Source organism: Pogoniulus pusillus, chromosome 2, assembly GCF_015220805.1.
Source record: "Pogoniulus pusillus isolate bPogPus1 chromosome 2, bPogPus1.pri, whole genome shotgun sequence".
Classification (NCBI taxonomy): Eukaryota; Metazoa; Chordata; class Aves; order Piciformes; family Lybiidae; genus Pogoniulus; species Pogoniulus pusillus.
The window spans coordinates 29,272,759-29,292,275 of NC_087265.1; the positions used below are offsets into that span (position 1 = coordinate 29,272,759).

Genomic DNA, 19,517 nt, shown 5'->3' on the forward strand with positions numbered 1-19,517 from the left:
CTTAAATACTTTGAGCTCTTCTTCATCTAACAGGCAAACAGAATGTATTTTGATTGAAGAAGGGAAAATCTGCATCAACTGATGTTTGTGGTTTTGATGGGTATTGCATGCTCAAACTTTTTTAACACCCTAGCTTTTGGTAGTGCTGCTAAGAGTAGAATACACTACATACAGAAATCTGCAATGTCTACAAAGCTGTGCTAGTTTGAAGCTAGCTAGAATGTTTTGGTGAGAAGAATTAGATCACAGGCTGTGAAAGGGAAACATGGTGATGTCTACTTCACTCATAGGCTTGTTGAGATGTATAAGAACAAGAATGTAAACATAGATAAATCAGTCACTCTCTGTCTGGGCTTCAGGCTGCATCTCTCTCTAACCTAACCTGCTGTCTCTGTGATTAACTCACCTGCTTCCTAACCCCCCTGGCCAACCCTCCATACTACCTTAAACATAAGGCAAGATCTTGGGTAAGGTTGAAGGGTAGGGAGAAGGTAGAAGGGTGGTTGGGAGCCCTTCCTGGGGACTCAGGTTTCTGGGAGGGGAGTTGTGTTTCTGTATTACCTTTTAACTTGTATATTTCTCTGTATAACTGTATATACTGTAAATATCTGCTTGTATATTGTGCTAAACTGTAAATAATAAACTTCATTCAATTTCCAGAGCAGCTGAGTCTAGTCTGGGTGATTTCCAAAGGGGGGGGGGGGGGGGGGGGGGGGGGGGGGGCAGGTAACACCCAAACCATCACAACAGTGCTATGTTCATTCACTTACACTCACAGACTGCATCAAGTTGGTGTTGCGGAGGGCAGTAATAATTCGTGGCCGAGAAGAAAATTTATCAAAAATAGATATTTTTTATTTTTACAAAAACCCGCCCCCACAACTATATATACAAAGATTAATTTCGTTTGATAAACAGGTTAAGTTGCATGAGAATTCTACGAGGATACCATTAATAATCTGACTATATATATATTTGGAAGTCAGTTTTTGGAAAAGGCTTTAGCTATTAATTAATAGCGGTTTCTTACTAAATTAAGCTAAGCCAAATAACTCACTCAGGCTGGCTCGTGCAGTCGGTCTTCCTCCTCCAGCGGCTGCAGGAGTCGTTAAGAGTCGTTAAGGGTCGTTAGGCAGACAAAGGTGTGCCTAACACCAAGGCAAGTCCTTTGGTCTCTCTGCAATCCAGGCACAGGAGAGTGAGCGAACTCGTCCAGGCACACGCAAAATCCAAAGCGGGAACCCCAAAGGCGGGAAGACCCCCAATATTTATACCCTTCGCTAGACAAAGGGCAGAGTTACCACACTTTAGGCGCGAAAGCGCACGGCCAATCCCAGCCTGGCTCCAGCGCGGGAACTCACGGGGCAGTCGCCGCCCCCTTCTCGGCTGCAGGGCAGGCGAGGGGGGGGGGAAACCAGGCGGCTTTTCCCCTTCCCCCCCGAAGTCCGGGCAGGAGAGGAAATTAGGGGTACAGGACTCCAGGACATCCCACCCCGGTGGTAATGAGCATCTTTGTCTAGAACTTGAGTGAGAAGTGATCCCCCTTCAATTTAGGAACCTATTAATATATATATATGGCTTAGCCTTTTCCAACATTAACAATAGGTAATATATTAATCGCCCCAACAATATTTAACAATACTTAACAAGGCTTAACAATAGCCCAAACAGTATTAAATAAAGCTACACAGTCAGTTTGAAGATTGCTCTGTTCCTGGTAGAGCAACCAAGTTCATGGCAGAGCCTTGGATGCTCTGAGTCCATGGCTGGAGGTCACAGTCCGTGGGTCCTGATGCCATCATCCACTGGCCACCCCGGTGATATGACTCCATCCCTTGTGTAGCTGGTTCTCCCTTTCCCAGGTGCTGGTCAGGTGGTCAGGAACTGGTCCTCTGCCTCGACCTTAACCTGTAAGGAGACAAAACCTGCCTCGGCCTATAAAGGCCAGGCTTGACAATTAATAATTGGGGACGATCCACCGTGCACTGATCCGGTGGCCTTTTGTACTGGGGCAGGTGGTCGGTGACCACGTGGCTCACCTAGGCAGCAGGTCTTTATTCTGGGGGCTTCTGTAGCTCTCCCCGTGACTGCTGACCATTAAAAGCTGCCGAGCCACTATTACGGTAATTCAGTGTTTTGCCTCCCGTGTGGGAGACGAGAAAGGGTTAACCTTTCTGTCTGGGGACGAGCTGCAGTTCCCAGTGGGGGGGCTGCCGCTTCTGGGCGAGCCGCTGCCGCTGGCCCTGGCGCGGCTGCCTCTGGATTTTGCAGCCGATTTCTGAAGGCACCGCACTAGATCCTTCAGCTGCCAGTCTGCCAGCTGCCTTAAAACAGTTTTTGGTACCCCTAAAGTCAGGGCTTGTCTATACCAGCTGTTCTTTTCTCTGGGTCTCCAGTCACTCTGTGGGTCTCTGCCCCTTCCCCTCGGGGAGAAGCCTGAAGGACCGGTCCCCCTGGGGGGGCAGTCCTGCACTGGCCGGACCTGCCTGCGCAGAGTCCTGGGATTTTCTGGGGGAGAAGCACGAGACTGTCTCTCCCCAGCCCCTTTTCCTTCAGGAGACCCAAACCCAAACTGCAGCCCGTGGGCATTCAAGTCAGTTAACAGTTCAGCCCAAGTCATTACGTGCTCTTTAGCACCATCGTTCTCTGCATTTTCTCCAAGCACACGTTCAATTTTCTCAACGTTCTTCATTACTTGGATTTGCAGAGTTGCTGGCAAACCTTTCATAATAGGGTGCAGTCTCTCCGGGTCCACAGGGGCATAAAACGGGCAATCGTAATGTCCCTTATCATAGATAGCCTGGACACAGGCAAGTCTGCGGAGAGCAGTGATGAGCTCAGAGGAGCTGGTGACCTTTAGTTCCGTCGGCTCCCCCCGGTAGGCTGGGCGGACACTGCTTGCCCAGTAGGCTATCCGAGCGGTGAGGCTGTGTGTCCCCTCGGGTTCACGTGTCAGGAACACATCGTCCCCCCAGTCTCCAGCAGCTTCCTGCGAGTCTAGAAGGACCCGGTCCCCACCGGCTCGGGACACTCGATACACATAGTCAGCGACTGAGTCCCCAGGATCTTTCGCATATTTGACTTGTAAGTCACTGAGCTGTGCATCTGTGAACTGCTTTTTGATAATGGTGGTCCCTGCAGCGCCTTTCCTGCCCTTCACGGACTCAATTCTAATCACAGGCAACACGTGCCTCTGCACCGCGGCGCCCTCCTCACCGGAGCTCTCTTCACCGCTAGCTACGGGAGAGTCCGGTCGGGACCTGCGCTTTCTGCGTGGCTTTGAGGCTTTCTGCCGCGCAGAGGCATGTGCAGAGGAATTCTCTGAGTCTCTGGCAGAGTCTTTTGTGCCTGGTTTCGGGGAACTCCTCTCCCCCGAAGAGCCCCTCGGGGCATTCTCTGCCTTTCTCCCCGATTCCCGCGAATCACTCCATTCAAATTCAGACACGGAGACCGAAGAGGTGGTGTCTGCAGGCGTTACAAGCCTTTCTTTCATCCGGGCAGTCAGTGCCGCGGTCAGGCTCTTTGTCTGCGCCAGCATGCTTTCCCAGAGACTTTGGCATTTAGCTTTTTCGGCTAATAAATCCTTTTCCAAGGCCTGAATTCTTTTTTCATAATTTTCAAATTCGGCCAGAGTCTGGGTCACGACTGACCCCAGAACAACAGAGAAATGCTCCGTTGGAGACTCAGAAATCACAGGGTCTGAGCGCTCAGCTAATTTCTCCAGGATTTTCTCCGGATTTTTACAATTTTTCTGAGCCCAAATTAAATCAAGCCCTGTGATTAGGCATCCCTTTTCTTGTAGAAATTCTATGATTGAACTACCCTGCATACACTGCGCCATAATGTTGCGGAGGGCAGTAATAATTCGTGGCCGAGAAGAAAATTTATCAAAAATAGATATTTTTTATTTTTACAAAAACCCGCCCCCACAACTATATATACAAAGATTAATTTCGTTTGATAAACAGGTTAAGTTGCATGAGAATTCTACGAGGATACCATTAATAATCTGACTATATATATATTTGGAAGTCAGTTTTTGGAAAAGGCTTTAGCTATTAATTAATAGCGGTTTCTTACTAAATTAAGCTAAGCCAAATAACTCACTCAGGCTGGCTCGTGCAGTCGGTCTTCCTCCTCCAGCGGCTGCAGGAGTCGTTAAGAGTCGTTAAGGGTCGTTAGGCAGACAAAGGTGTGCCTAACACCAAGGCAAGTCCTTTGGTCTCTCTGCAATCCAGGCACAGGAGAGTGAGCGAACTCGTCCAGGCACACGCAAAATCCAAAGCGGGAACCCCAAAGGCGGGAAGACCCCCAATATTTATACCCTTCGCTAGACAAAGGGCAGAGTTACCACACTTTAGGCGCGAAAGCGCACGGCCAATCCCAGCCTGGCTCCAGCGCGGGAACTCACGGGGCAGTCGCCGCCCCCTTCTCGGCTGCAGGGCAGGCGAGGGGGGGGGGAAACCAGGCGGCTTTTCCCCTTCCCCCCCGAAGTCCGGGCAGGAGAGGAAATTAGGGGTACAGGACTCCAGGACAGTTGGAAGGCACCCTCAAAGGTCACCTTGTCCAACACCCACTACAGTCAGCAGGGACACCTTCAACTAGATCAGACTGCCCAGGGCCGCAGCAAGTCTGATCTTGAATGTCTCCAGATTGGGGCCTCAACCACATCCCTAGGAAGCCTAGTTCCAGTATCTCACCACCTTCACTGTGCAGAAGTTCCTCCTGATGTCCAACCTAAATCTACCCTGCTCCGGTTTCAAACCATTGCCCCTCATCCTACCACCACAAGCCTTTTTAAGCAGTTCCTCCTCAGTTCTCCTTTAGCCCCATGAGGTATTGAAAAGCAGCTCTAAATTCTCCTTGGAGCATTCTATTCTCAACCCTGAACAACCCCAACTCTCTCAGCCTGTCTTCATAGGAGAGGTGCTTCCAACCTCTGACGATCTTTGTGGCCAGGTCTATATCTCTCTTGTGTTGAGGACCCCAGAACTTTACACCAAGTGAGGTCTCACCAAAGCAGAGCAGAGCAGAGCAGAGCAGAGCAGAGCAGAGCAGAGCAGTGGAATCACCTCTCACCATCTGCTGGCCACATTGCTTTTGATGCAGCCCAGGCTGCCATTGGCCTTCTGGGCTTCAAGTGCCCATTGCTGGCTCATGTCCAGCTTCTCACCCACCAGCACCCCCAAAGTCCTTTTCTGCAGGGCTGCTTTCAATCTCATCACACTCCCAGCCTGGAATGATATCAAAGGTTTTCTCGATCTAGGTGCAGGACCTTGCGCTTTGCCCTATTGAACTTCATGAGATTCTTCTCATCCCATCTCTTCAGCCTGTCCAAGTCCCTCTGGATGGCACCCATCCCATCCTTCAGTCTTATAAACCACACAACTCAGCTTGGTATTGTCTGCACACTTGCTGAGGCTGCCTCAATCTGTCTGTATCATTAATGAAGATATTGAACAGCAACAGTCTCAATACAGACCCTTTAGGGACATCTCTTGTCACCTGTCTCCTTCTGGATATTGAGTCATCGACACTTCATGTCTGACCAACCATCTTACACCATCCTCCACTTACAGCACAATCACACAGTTACAGTGCCTTCAGACTATATCACAGCCAGAGCAGTCCTAGCAGGGCACACAACTGACAACATGCTGCTGGGAAAATTCCAGGTGTCTGGCAAGGGTAGCTTGCCCAAAGAGGACCACTTGGTTTCTGGTGCATATCTGTTAGGTTAAACAGCTTAACTGAAGCTTTGGGGTTACCTGGAACCAGTCCAAAGTGCAGCAGTTGACAAGAGCTGGAAACTTCCGCAGGCGGTTCCGGAAGGTATCCCCAATGGGACTCATGGCCAGCACGATGTGCAGCTGGTCTCGACAGCGCCCCACAAACATGTTAAACAGAGCTAAAGGACTCCCGTCTGTCCGCTTCGTCCTGTCCCGCTGCCGATCTACTTGGCGCATTTGCTCACAAATTTCTTCTCTCTCATCAAATTCAAAGAGGTTTGGCACTTCACCAGCATTGAGCAAGTTGTTGATGTCCTCTAAGAAAGATTCCTTTTTCATCTGTGTGTCTGTGAACAGGAAAACTCCCTGTGTTTCACCTTCAGTGGATTTCCTTAGGATGGTTTTCAAGTCTTCGTGCCACTCACTGGTACCATAACTCCGAGTGATTTCAACCTGGAAAAGGCTGTACTCAGCCATGTGGGCTGCTAAGCGAGTCAGGGACTGCCGACCACTGCCTCCAACACCCACCAGGAGGGCATGGCTGCGAGGCTGCTTCAGGATGCGAGCGATCCTACAGATGTGTTCTATGGCAAAGCGGAACAGGACAAGCTGCATGGGCTTCTTGCTCATGTTATTGAACTCCTCAAGGTAGCTCTCTACAACCAATCGCAACTGGTCCACATCACTGATCTCCCTGTAGTTAGTGTCCTCTCTCCTGGGGTCATGGAAATCACAAAACATTAAGCTCCGTAAGTCATCTTCTTCCACTCTGCCATCATTGTTGAAGTCCAGATTCTGGAAGAGTTCATGGAAGTCTTCATGTAAGTCATGCTTCACCACTTCTTGGATAAATCCAACAAGCCAAGCCTGGTCAGTATGATCCACCAAGCGGTCATAATACACTCTAAGAACCTGTAATAAAAATGTATTTGTTTTAATAGATGCTTTGTCTTAACAGTTGCTTTTGTTCTTGAATGTATATTTCTTTTAAACGAGGTGAAACAAAGCACAGTTTGAAAAAAAAAAAGGCTTCAAAATATAATTAACTTAAACTTCACTACATTAAAAAACAAACAAACAAACAAAACAAAACAAAATAGGTATTTATAATTAATTGTAACAGTTGATACCAGTAGTACTATGTCTGAGGTGAAAATTTGTATGGAAGCATAATATACACATGGGTACACGATACATAATCACAATGGTAGGGGTTAGAAAGGACCTCTGGAGATCACAGAGTCCAACCCCTGTGCCAGAGCAGGATAACCTTGGGAAGGTCACACAGAAATGCGTCCAGGCAGGTTTTGAAATTCTCCAAAGGAGACTCCACAACCTCTCTGGGCAGCCTGCTAAAGGGCTCCAGTACCCTCACAGTACAGAAGTTTCTCCTCATGTTAAGGTGGAACCTCTTATGTTCCAGCTTGTACCCACTGTTCTTTGTCCTATCAATGGGCACCACTGAAAAGAGCCTGGCACTGTCATCCTGACACCCACCCCTCAGATATTTATAGATATTGATAAGATCCCCTCTGGGCCATCTCTTCTCCAGACTAATCAGCCCCAGGTCTCTCAATCTTTCTTCATAGGAGAGATATTCAAGTCTCCTAACTATAAACTGTATTACACCAATACATAAAGGCTGCTGCAAAGAGGAACGTTGCTCTTTCCACTACAGCTAGATAGGACAAGTTACGGGTTTGAATTTTGACAAAGGTGGCTGCAGCTGGTGATTGCAACAAGTTTAAGTTACTGAAGAACATGAATAGGTGGCCTGGGAGTCTGATCACCTTCATTCCTAGAGAGCTGTGGAAGTTTTTACAAAACACCCTTCAGAAGCTATTGTTGTTCCTCTCTATGTGATCATGCTTTGGGGAGGACGACAGAACAGATGATCACCTAAGATCACTTCTCACATAGTTACTTTTTGCTGATTTGATTCTATGAACTATACCTGTATATTTAGCCAGCAAAAATTATCAGTGCTTTGCTTTCTTTTAATACAGAAGAAAAAAAACAGAGAGCAGGTATAACCTTTACAGGGCTTCTTCCTCTTGTTTTTAAAAGATACGCTCCACCTGAGCTCTCTCAGCACACCTGTCCTATTCCAACTGAAATACAGGAGGCATTTGCTGAACACACCAAGCTCAAGAACTTCTAAAGGCAGCTCAGACCCAGGACAATTTGCTGTTCTCGTTGATTTTGAGCTTTTTTTTTTTGAGGAAAGAAAGAAGAAATGGGAAGAACTGCATAGGCCTTGAAAGAAGCAGAGTCAACCTCTCTATTAGGATATGATTACAGATGTGAACAATTCTCCTTTCCTCTGCCTACATACTACACAAAATCCCGAGTGTTGTACCAAGCTGGCATCAGAAAAAGATTAATACACAAATCTGCAACCTTTTTTTTTTAGTTATAATAGATATAATTTCTGAGCCTTAGATGATTTACCTCATGAACCCAGAGACGTTTTATCATGCCTGCAGATTCTGTTGTCTCAGGCCTTGACAGGCAAACACCTTGGATAACACGTGAGAAGTCACGGAGATTGAACAGGTAGTGCGACTTCGCTGGAGTGGGAAGCAAATTCTTCATTGCTTCTTTATACATACTCATGGTGCCCTTAACAATTTGTGAAGTCAGTTCCACGTACTGGGCTGGGAAGCTATAACTGAGTTAGAAAAGGTGGTAACAACAAAGTGATTCTCATCATTCCATCATGCTAGCACCGATGTACTTACAAGCCTATGCCACTTTTTAAGTCCTACGATTATAATTTCTCACATGCAACTTTACAAACCTTAGTGCTCTCACTAGATTAACAACTCTGTGAAATCAAATCTAATAACTGTGGAAGATGCTGACAAATTTGGCTACGTTAGACAGCTAATCATACCCCTTCTTCTCCTCATTTTTGTGACTAACAACAGCAACAGGGATGTCAGGTCAAATAGTCCCTGCTGTCTTCTGGGACTTCCCTCCCTCAAATGGTTAGAAGCTGTCAAATCAGAAACTTAGTCCAGAAACAGGATATGATCATCTCTAGGAGCTCTGCTGTCAGTATGGATGGACAATGGAAGTTCAAGTCCATTCCTAACAATGGAACTAAAAATCACACACTGGTGAAAGGCACAAAAAACAGCAAGCCTTCTCAAACCACAGGAAATCTAAGAGTAGTTTCCAGTTCGATTCTTTAAATAAAGACCATCCAAATTCTATTTTTGTTTATTATACATTAAAGAACATTGTATTGCAGAAATATCTCAACTAAATTAATTAGCCTCAGCTAATCTGAATCTCTGTTAGAGACTTCAGAAAAGAGCTTTGCCAGAGGAGTATTTTAAGACAAGCCCTACTTCTGCAGAGTAATGAATAACAGAAGGCAGAGCATATAAAAGAATATTTCCTTTCAAGAACAGTGTCCTACAAACACATCTTGGACTAATTTAAACACTGTATTTGCTTTTCCCCAGTAGACAGAGGTCACTTACCGTACTGTTAGATGCCAGTCTAAGATTCTAGAGAAAATGGTGTACATGGACTCATCATCAAACTCATTAATGGTAACTGTGTTGAAATGCCTCAAGAATCGTGGTGTTACTGGGTTCCGACCACCACCTAAATGTTAGAACCATTAAGAGTGCAACAGAAACATTTCAAATACAACAGTCAGACCTGGCCCTTTTTTGCTGACATTTATCTTTGATCACACTTTGATCACAGGATCACACTGGCAAGTACCACTGCTTGTCATAAACCTAATGAAAGCAGCACACAGCTTGCTGTCAGGCTGTCCTCCTGTAACCAATGATCTGTAAAATACAGACTGCAATCATCAAGCTATGGATAGCTTTGACACTACTTAACTATGCTTCTGGTAGAAAACTGTCATTATAAACTCCAAACCCACAATCTTGATTTTTCCAAGCAGCCCAACAGAAGCCTCTAGAAGTAATGCTGTCTATTTTATTGCATTGAAATTTTATCCCAGTTCTAGAGTCATCATTTTTTAGGAGTGGACTGGGAACCAGATAATGAAGCTGCATTTGGAAATGTGAGGATGTAAAGCAGAAACTGGCTGAAGGCTCATAGAGGGTCTCCTTAGACCAAAGGGATTTCAGAAATATTCTGTAGATACATTTATGTCTCCCTGAAAAGCACTACAGCTCCTTGGCAAACTTGTGTAGTTTCTCTGCTGATCCTCAACTATTCTACTCATGTTTCCTGCAAGGAAAGGGCTGGTGGAATCCCAGCCATAAAGAACTGAATTGTAAAACTGTGCATCCTCTTGAAACCAAAGCAACAGGAAAAAGTATGCGAGACGTCTCCTACCTGCAGGTCCCATGGCACACATCATCTGAACATCTACAAGCTTAATGACTGAGCAGTCCTTAAGGTCATACCAATTCCAGTGATCTAACCACTGCCGTAATAGTTCAACAGGTGGCTGAGCACCATAGATCTCTCGTGCTGGCATATTAACATCATCTACAAATACTACCTGAAAAGAAGAGCAGAAAGGGTTTTGCATTTACTTAATTTACTGAATATGTATATTTCTATTTTACTAAACTGCAATTTAGGCAACATACTGAAAATGGTGTGCAGTGTTCTTGGCTAGTACAGATCAGGACAAAATTTCTCTCTTCAAAATACCTTTACATTTTTAACACCAGGCTAAAATGCATCAGAAAAGAAGACTTCAAAATACATTTTGTCCTTGGTAAAAAGCTTTTACTAAATAATAGTTTAAAAACACCAAAATTAAAAAACAAACAAACAAACAAACAAAAAGGGATGCGCACATAAAAAGTCTGTAGGCAACCTAGAAGTACCACAATCAAATCATACACACCTGTGACTGCATTTCAAATATAATATCTTTATAATATAATATAATAACATTGTCAGAGTTGGATAGGACCTCAAATATCATCTAGTTCCAACCCACCTGCCATGGATAGGGACACTTACTCCTATATCAGGTTGACCAGAGCCATATCCAGCCTGGCCGTAAAAACTTCCAGGGATGGGGCTTCCTCTACCCTCTTCTCCTCTCTTTAAAAGAGAGGAGGAAAGGATTTCCTTACACCAGAAAAAAGGAGGTCTTCTCTAACATCCTTCTTGAGCTTCTAAGTACTCAAAGGTCTTTTGGTCTTGAAGAGTTTGACAGGCATCAGTGGTAACACCATAAAAGATTCAAATTTCCTTTAACACTTCCAAAATAATTGAACTATTCAGGTTGGAAAGAACCTTGGAGTTCACCTGGTCTGACCCTGAAGTTCAACACTGATTTCTCAACACTGATTTCATACCAACAGCAAGCTTATCCACAAAGAGCTCTTATCTTGGGGCCAGTATCACAAAATAAGGAGAGGGAACTATGCCAATCCTGCTCACAGTTATTCATATCATATATCACATTTTCTTCTGTTGATTAAAATAGGATGCATATTACTGGGAGAAATGTGAAGGCAGAAGAGAAACATGAGGACCTAAATTAGAAGAATTAGGACTCTGCCAGTTTATTTAAAATGGAGCATTTTTTTCCTGCTGTCACTTGTGATCTGATGAGAACATAATGCATGTACATATTTGTTTGTATTTAAACACTTATTTGCATAAAGAAACACATCATTTACCATTCGCTGCCCAAGAGGAGGTCCAAAAACTCCTTTTCTCCTTTTCTCCAACTTAGACATTATAATATTCTGAGTCTGAGCTGCTGTAGTCTGTGCTGAAAAGTTGATGAGCAGTGGCTTGTAGACTTCTTTATTCAGATTGTTTAAAAGAAAATTCTGGAAGGATTGTGGTAGGGAGAAAGTCAAACTCTACAGATAGATACACAAATTTTACAGCACATAGCAAACAGCAGTCAAACAGACCATAGAGGTTTTTTTTGAGCAGAAAGAATGTTTAATCTCTATCCTTGAAAGGCAAAACTGTGCTGCTGTACAAAAATATTGACAATGACAACTTATGAAGATTATAGAGCAATGTGATTCACTGGACATATTTCTTTATATAAAAGCAAAATTAAGTTAAATAATCCTTAGTCAGTGACTTCACAGTTGATTTTTGTCACATAAAATGAAGGAAAGATAAGAGGTTCAACACCATGAAGCCAAATCTCTTTTATCTGCTTACATAACTTTCAAGTTTTACTCCCTCTCCAAAACAGTTGAGTGTACACAGGCTTCATGCTGACTGCACTGGAGTAATCAACAGAAGCAAAACCCTTTACAAAAAGACATACTGGGGGAAAAAAGAGCAAGTAAAATCAGATTTGTGTTACTCAGAGTAGTGGCTTCTCCCTTTATCTAGAGAATCTCATCAGCTATAATGCACTAATGGCTTTGCTCTAGCTCCACTCACGTTATTCCTTCTTGCCTCAGAAGAGTATTTGCCCACTGAACTAGATGGAACTTAGCGAAAAACACTGCATCTGTAAATATCTGCGAGTAAACCTCGGCAGCATGAGTTATCTATTGGCACAGTCCCACTGCCTCTGTCAAGTTTTAATATTCTCCTGTAAGGATTAGGATTTAACCCCAAGTATCTGTCAGATCTGTCTGAGGAGTTTAAACTTGTCTAAAATTTTAATTCTAGATCATTACTGTGTGTTTTTTTTAAACACCCATAGTGTTATTTTCATAACCACATCACAAAACTGAAGTGAAAAAAATCATCACTTGGTGACTAAGATGAAAAAAAGAGTAAATACTCTCTCCTAAAAGCACAAGATTCCCAAAGATAATAAAGCCTACTTTCAATTGTATGGTGTGACACTGACTTGAGCAATCTTTACTGGATGTATTATTCAATGTTTTAGTCTTTTCTGTGTCAGTGTTTGTGTGGAGTAGCCCAGCTGAATCTATAATCACAATGCAAAGGAAATCAATCCAGGAAGAAAATTCAAGAGTCCTGCTGGGGTTCTATTAGCAGTTCATTCCAGTGGGTATCTTAGTGCTTTTTAAGTATTTGGTCTGGAAATGTAAAGAAGACAATAAAAACAAAACCCCAAATCCACCACCTCTTGCTACACAACCACATTTTCAGCTGCCCAAATTTTATGTTGTAATATCTGACAATTCATATTTCATTTTCCTTCTAAAAAAAAAATAGTTACCAAATTATTCCTCATCTTCCCCTTTTTATAACCATGTCTAAAGTCAGTATTAAGAGCACTCACGGTAATATAAGTACTTTTTCCAGTTCCTGTTGACCCCACAAATATAGAAGGTTTTTGATGCACTGTCAGCAGTTCCATCAGTGTCGTGTATCGAACAGTATCCACAGTTGGTACAATTATTTCATTAAACATCATGTCTTGAGGTATAGGAGGAGCTGATTTGAGTGTTTCCACCCAGGGTTCCCACATTCCTGCTCCCTGTTTTAATTTATAACAAAGTCAGTTATTTATTGTAAACAGGAACTAACAGCATGGAACCAATGGCAGTAGAAAGCACAGAGTTTTAACAGATCACAGTATCACAGTATCATCAGGGTTGGAAAAGACCTCACAGATCATCAAGTCCAACCCTTTACCACAGAGCTCAAGGCTAGACCATGGCACCAAGTGCCACGTCCAACCTTGCCTTGAAGTGCCACAGGGACGGCGACTCCACCACCTCCCCGGGCAGCCCATTCCAGTGTCCAAATGGGGTCATCAACACGTTTTGAAAAGGGTTAAACAATCATTCTCTAGGTTTGTTTCAGAATGCAGTGCTCTCGGTCTGAGGGTACTTAAAAAAGAACATGAGCATGCAACTACTTAAAGACAAGGATTATATGGACCTACCTCTGCATATATTTTATGTATGTAAATGGGAAAATATAGATATTTCTATCAGCATCACATATAGTACAGAAATACCTAATTAAAAAAAAAAAATTACTGTATGGTTGTAATCATAAACTAAGAAAAAGCACAGTCAGCCTTTTCACAGACTCTCCTTCATAAGAAATACCTACAAACTATGACATCTGAAGGAAGATTTGGTAGTTTTGACGTTCCAGAGCAAAGCTTCCTCTTTCAGATCAGCCTACTAGGGGAATCTTGACACTTTAATATAAGGAGATTCAAAATAATTGTAAATAACCCTGAAACAATTGTATATATTCTATCCTGTTCCAAAAATGTAGATCTTGAGACAAAAGTAATATGAAATTCATAGAGAGTATTATCATCTTAAGTCTTTTCTACAGGGTACACAACCCCCATCTTTGAACACAAAAGCTCCTTCACTGGAAGAACACATTTTTATGGGTTTTGAGCAGAAGACATAAGCTTATACTGCTGATTGAAATCTCAGCCCCTTTCCCTGGCAAGGAAATCATGCATGAGCTGCAGCCTCACTGTACTTCAACAGGCCTTCGAAGGCATGACACACTGAAAAAAAAAAAGCTTATTTATGTTATCTTGGGGCCCTCAGTGCACCAGATCCAGTGGGTGAAGTTTTCTTCCCCACTAGGAGAGGTGTATCTTGGATTCATATTGTAATCCCAGGAAAAAAAGGGCAGAGCAGAAGCAGCAGAATAGTAGCTGGCTACAGTAATGAAAAATTATGGCCTGAAGGGTATCAAGGGTTTCCTTGACCTAAGAAAAGAACTTCAAATTCGAATAAAATAATCTCACAAGAAATCGAGGATAAAAAAAGAAACCAACAGAAAAAATAACTGGTTAAGATTTGCTGCAAACCTCTTCTGCCACAAGAGGCAGTAGCCAAAATGACAGGCCTTGGCACTGCAAGTTGCAGCCAGAACACCAGCCCATCACCAGCTTGCAAGGACAGATGTCTGGCCTCTTCAGTGCTAAAAGCAGCAGAGACATATTTACACTAACACCACAAAGCTGGCAGCATTCAGAGGACGAGCTCCAAATGGAGGCTCCATATTTGCAATCCTCACCTTTTTGACAAACCGATAATCGTAAATTGTTCCTTCTGCTGGAAAGGGAACTGTGAAAGCTGTGGAAGGCAGCTGATCAATACTGCCCAGCAACTTGTACTGCTCTCTTGTCTCCTCACTAATGGAGCCATTAAGCATTTCTCGCACGATTTTGTCAAATTTCAGTCGATCGTCTCCCGTACAGCTAGCTCCCACAGACCACACCAGGGAAAACAAAAACAAACCCTAGAGTTGGAAACAAACAAAATGCAGCTTCAGCACCTGCGTATTACAAAGCTCTTGTTCACTGACATCAAAGAACTCCCTGCCAAAAATCACAGTAGAATTACACTGGACCAAGCTGATTTGATGTACGTAGCATGAAGTGTGCTGCTGGTACAGCAGAACAACATCTGATCATCTTTGCCTGGCAGCAGAACGCCTGACCTGCTCAGCACAGAGCTGTGATTTTGAGAGAGTTCAATGCAGACTGCTGCTGTATCCAAAACAGTTTAGATTATCTTCCTGTTATTCAAAGGCCTGTCTGACAGAGTGATGGCTATGGCTACAAAGAGGGCTTGCCATGAATTGCAGTCCTTAGCTAGCATTGATCTAACCAGGAACAAGCTGAGATAACAGGTACTGGATAATAACATACAACATTGACTGGTTTCTATAAAATTCATTGCAATTATATCAAGACATGAAACACCTCAGACTCAACTATGTATCAGTTACAAAGCACATAATGGTATTTTCCTTGATGGATGTTAAAAAGCATACAATCTAATTACAAAATATAGAGTTTATTGCTCCTGAAGTCCCTTTCACTACAGCCTGGTTTAGAATCTGGATGTTAAACAAATGGCCTACCTCAAGCCAAGAGAAAACGTCATGATCCTTCATAGCTTTAACCTTAGCTTCATCTGCAAATTCATCCATCATGCAGTCCATCAGATTCATGAGAGACCGAACTAAATTTGTGTCTGAAGTAGGAGATAATTCCTGGAAAGAAAAGAAAAATCCTCTCAGATGCAAATGTGTTTTACTCACTGTAAAGAGGCTGATAGATAGTGGGTTTTTTTTTTCCTCATCATGAAGATAAACCCCCCTGTAGAATGAAATGCTTCTAAAATGCATTCAGAGGCAAGTTAACTCACAGAAACTTTGCTCGCAGCCTTCATCTTAACAGCTCTTTCTAAAAAGTAATAAATTATTATGGTCCAATTAAAACAATCTGTTCCTTTGACACATGGAAGTTTCCCAGTTCCTGAGAAAGTTCTTTCTCCTACCTTTGTGTGTTTCCTGATGAACTCAAGACAGAGAGGAACCATTCTGTCAAACAGGCCTGTTATAAACTCTTTATGTACAGAGCTGACTCCTGAGTGCATTGTATTTAGCCAAGATATTATTAATGGTCTCCAGCCTAACATGTGGGGCTCCATATAGACCATACCACACCTGGAAACCTGAAAAAAAAGAACCAAACAGAAACATCTTATCTCATGCAATCTCTTAACTTCCATTCCTATCTACAAGAACCCAATCCTCAGTGTAACAGCTATCAAGTGTAGAGCGGGGGTCTGCAAGCCCTGGGGTAAGCTCCAGACAAACTTTATTTCTTCAGCTAGCAGGAGACTAATATTAAAGACAAAATTTTCCTCTTAAATAGTTTCCAACAGTAAGGTCACAAAAGACAATAAATTATTTGAGTGTTTAACACATAAATTTATTTTTTCATGTAATTTGAAGTAAAACTTCCTTCCTAATATAAATAAACAGATGTTTTGATTTGTTTACATTACTATGTGAATCTGTGTTCATATTTAAAAGACATTGTTTGTATTCCACAAAGTACCATCAGAAAAAGTAAGTGTGGCATGTATAGACAGGTGCTAGCAATGAGGGGATCTTTGGTTGCACCAGAATCGGTCTGGGAGATTAAAGATTTGGAGGTGAACCATTTTATTCTAATTGCCAGGCACTTGCAAGGGCTGGACACTGAACAGGTACTATATGTAATTATTTAGATACATAAATATGTCATTTTTCATATCATATTGTAAGATTACGAAAGAAATAAACAAGAAAAACAAGCTACAAGGTTCTTTACTTCAAAAAATTGAAGAAATGCAAACTTATAACTACTGTTCTCAGTGAAGTATATTTTCTAGAAGTCAGAATATCTCTCACAATAATCAAAGACATTTGGAATCAGCCTTCCAAAGACAGGTACTTACAGTAGCAGGAGAAGCAACTTCTAAATCCATTGGTTCAAAAATGAGGCTCATCTGCTGTGACATTGTGATGATCTCTCCACTCATGAGGCACAACTTTTTATTATCATCAAGCACGGTATTCATGTTCTCGATCCACACTGCATCCACTGGTCCATCAAACACCAGCCACTTTCTGTCTGGGGTCTAGTTGGCAGAAAATATTTGTAATGTGGCATTTGCCATTTATTATGTTTATTGTAAAATACACATTTGAGATCTTCAGCTGTGGAAGGACTTCTTGCTAACAGGACGTGAACTGATAAGAATGAGCAAACCCGCACTGCAGAGTGTCCTTGAATCCATCTCGGAGGCATGGTGGGTGGCACCCCCCACATGCAGCTCCAGGAGGCAGAGCCGGCCAGCTGCTGAGGATGGACTCTAAAGGTTGTTGTAATGTTGACCTATCTGTACCTCACACATAACCCTGGACCAATCTGTACTTTCCATGTGTACCAATCTCAAACTAAGTAAGCTGTGCACACCTCTCCCAAGTAAGCATATATATCTCTGTAACACAGAAATAAATTGGAGAACGACTATCTGACCATATTGGTGGCTCAAAAATCGTTTACCTAGGATGCAACACCAGCATTCAGTTATTTTAGGCAGTGAAAATCTTTCACTGGACTTTAATGGAAGATCAGCTATAAGCCACACAAAGAATCACAGAATTAACTAGGTTGGAATAGACCTCTAAGATCATCGAGTCCAACCTATCACCTAACCCTTCTAATTAACTAACCAGTGGCACTAAGTTCCTCAACCAGCCTCCTCTTAAACACCTCCATTTCCTCTTGTCCTATTGTTAATTACTTGGGAGAAGAGGCCAATACTAACCTCATTACTACCTCTTTTTAGGTAGCTATAGAGAGATAATAGTGAAAATAAAACATATATGAAAGCTGCATTAACTCTCTCAGCCATGCCAGTTCTAATACTGCTTGGCTTTTGCTACAAGTGCACGTAGAGGAAATGAATTGGACTCATTAAGCAAACTCCTGGGAGATGGCAGGAGTCTGGGCAAACTGCTCCTTGAGCTGACTTAGAGGCGTCTCTGCAGCCTGAAGAAGTTTCTTCCAAAATAAATGTCAAAATGCCCATGAAAATATGTTAGAAAGATTAAATATTTATTTATAACATGCACCAAAAACCACCCTTCATCTTCACATCAGGGCTTCTGAAATGCCAATCTTAGATGACCAGTATCCAAAAAGTACTTTGCAGGGAGCACGCTACAATTAAAGCAAACTGCAGTTTCTGCATGCAGATGAAGCAGCATATGCAACCTACAATGGAATTCCTACGTGGAATTCAAGTCTAAAATGGATAAACTGAAAAGTCACCTCCCAAAATGCTGTACACATGTTAGACACTTACTGGGGAAGAAGCAAATTCTCTGAAGCTCACTGCTAGGATGCCATCTGACCATTCGTGTGAGACTGGATCAAATTGTCCATACAGCTGACCCATTGTTACAGATTTGGGATTTAGAACAGTGATCTGAACTTTGTTTTCTTCCATCAGCCCCTGAAGACAAAACAGCAATAAAATCTAATAACAACAACAATCATGCAATTTATTATGCCATTCTTTCTATTGACACTGTAAATCTTCATTAAGATTCCATACATCTACAGCAGGAAAAACATCACACATTGCATTTGGAAGATGGCTAACGAGTGTCTAAGGACAATTATCCCAACTTCACCATTAGGAGTCTAAGTTTCAATAGTGAACAGTGCCTTGGTAAATGAGAACTAGCAATGTCTTTTAAAAGAGGTTATTCATTTTAGAACAAGAGTTCGGTAGCTCTCCTGAGAATAAGTTGGAAATCTGGTACAAAGCTTTCACAAGGAACATTTTATCTTAAAATCTCAGGTACCTAATTCTTTCTTTGTCCAATCCAAGGGAAGAGTTTAAACACCAGGTGTAGAAACACATGAAATACGTGGTTTTAAAACAGTCGTCCTGGCTTACCTAAGTTTGGAAATGCAGCTTCACAATTGAAGTCTTTAGCTTCTCCTTCTACTTTTAAGTTCCTTAAATTCTGCATCCAGCACCAATACTAAAATACGTTTCTAACAGCTGCCTGGAAAGAGTTTTTTCCAGAAGCATCTATAAACCTGCTTGGATACCTTTTCACACATGTCTCCCAGTGCCCCAGCCAGAACTCGGTAAGCAGACGTCTTTCCCCCGAAAGGCTCTCCAACTATCATGAAGCCATGACGCACAATCATCATCTCATAGAGCTGCAGGATCTTCTTGGTAAAGGCGTCAGTCATTTGCAAATTCAAAGTATCACAATTTGTCCTGATGGCATCCAACAGGTCGTTGTAGTCTGGTTTTGGAAGCTTCACACCAGGAAACAAGTCAGAAGTAATACCCTATCCAAACAAATAATTGGAAAGTACACCCATTGTCACAGCAACTTGGTTTGAACTCATGCAGTCAACCCTTTGTTGTCATGAGGCAGAATAATACCTATTTTGCTTAAAACAAATTAATTGTGAATTTCATGCCATCCCTGCCTGAGCTGAAGTTCTGAATTTGCAATTTGTTACAGGTAGTTATTTCATGCCCTTTTTTGTCTTTACCTGGGCACATAGAAGTGGTTAACTAT

General features: G+C 42.6%; 1 protein-coding gene across 1 annotated transcript in view; it reads right to left on the bottom strand.

The window, feature by feature from the left end:
- Positions 1-19,517, bottom strand: part of DNAH7 (dynein axonemal heavy chain 7) — a 120,169-nt gene that overhangs the window by 55,527 nt on the left and 45,125 nt on the right. Inside the window, exons 29-40 of the mRNA XM_064165960.1 lie at positions 19,033-19,281; positions 18,275-18,424; positions 16,859-17,041; positions 15,911-16,087; positions 15,492-15,623; positions 14,640-14,864; positions 12,922-13,119; positions 11,372-11,527; positions 10,062-10,230; positions 9,221-9,347; positions 8,181-8,400; positions 5,769-6,641 (exon numbers count right to left, since the gene is read on the bottom strand). Of these exons, the coding sequence (XP_064022030.1) occupies positions 5,769-6,641; positions 8,181-8,400; positions 9,221-9,347; positions 10,062-10,230; positions 11,372-11,527; positions 12,922-13,119; positions 14,640-14,864; positions 15,492-15,623; positions 15,911-16,087; positions 16,859-17,041; positions 18,275-18,424; positions 19,033-19,281 (2,859 nt within the window). The remainder of the gene's footprint in view (positions 1-5,768; positions 6,642-8,180; positions 8,401-9,220; positions 9,348-10,061; positions 10,231-11,371; positions 11,528-12,921; positions 13,120-14,639; positions 14,865-15,491; positions 15,624-15,910; positions 16,088-16,858; positions 17,042-18,274; positions 18,425-19,032; positions 19,282-19,517) is intronic.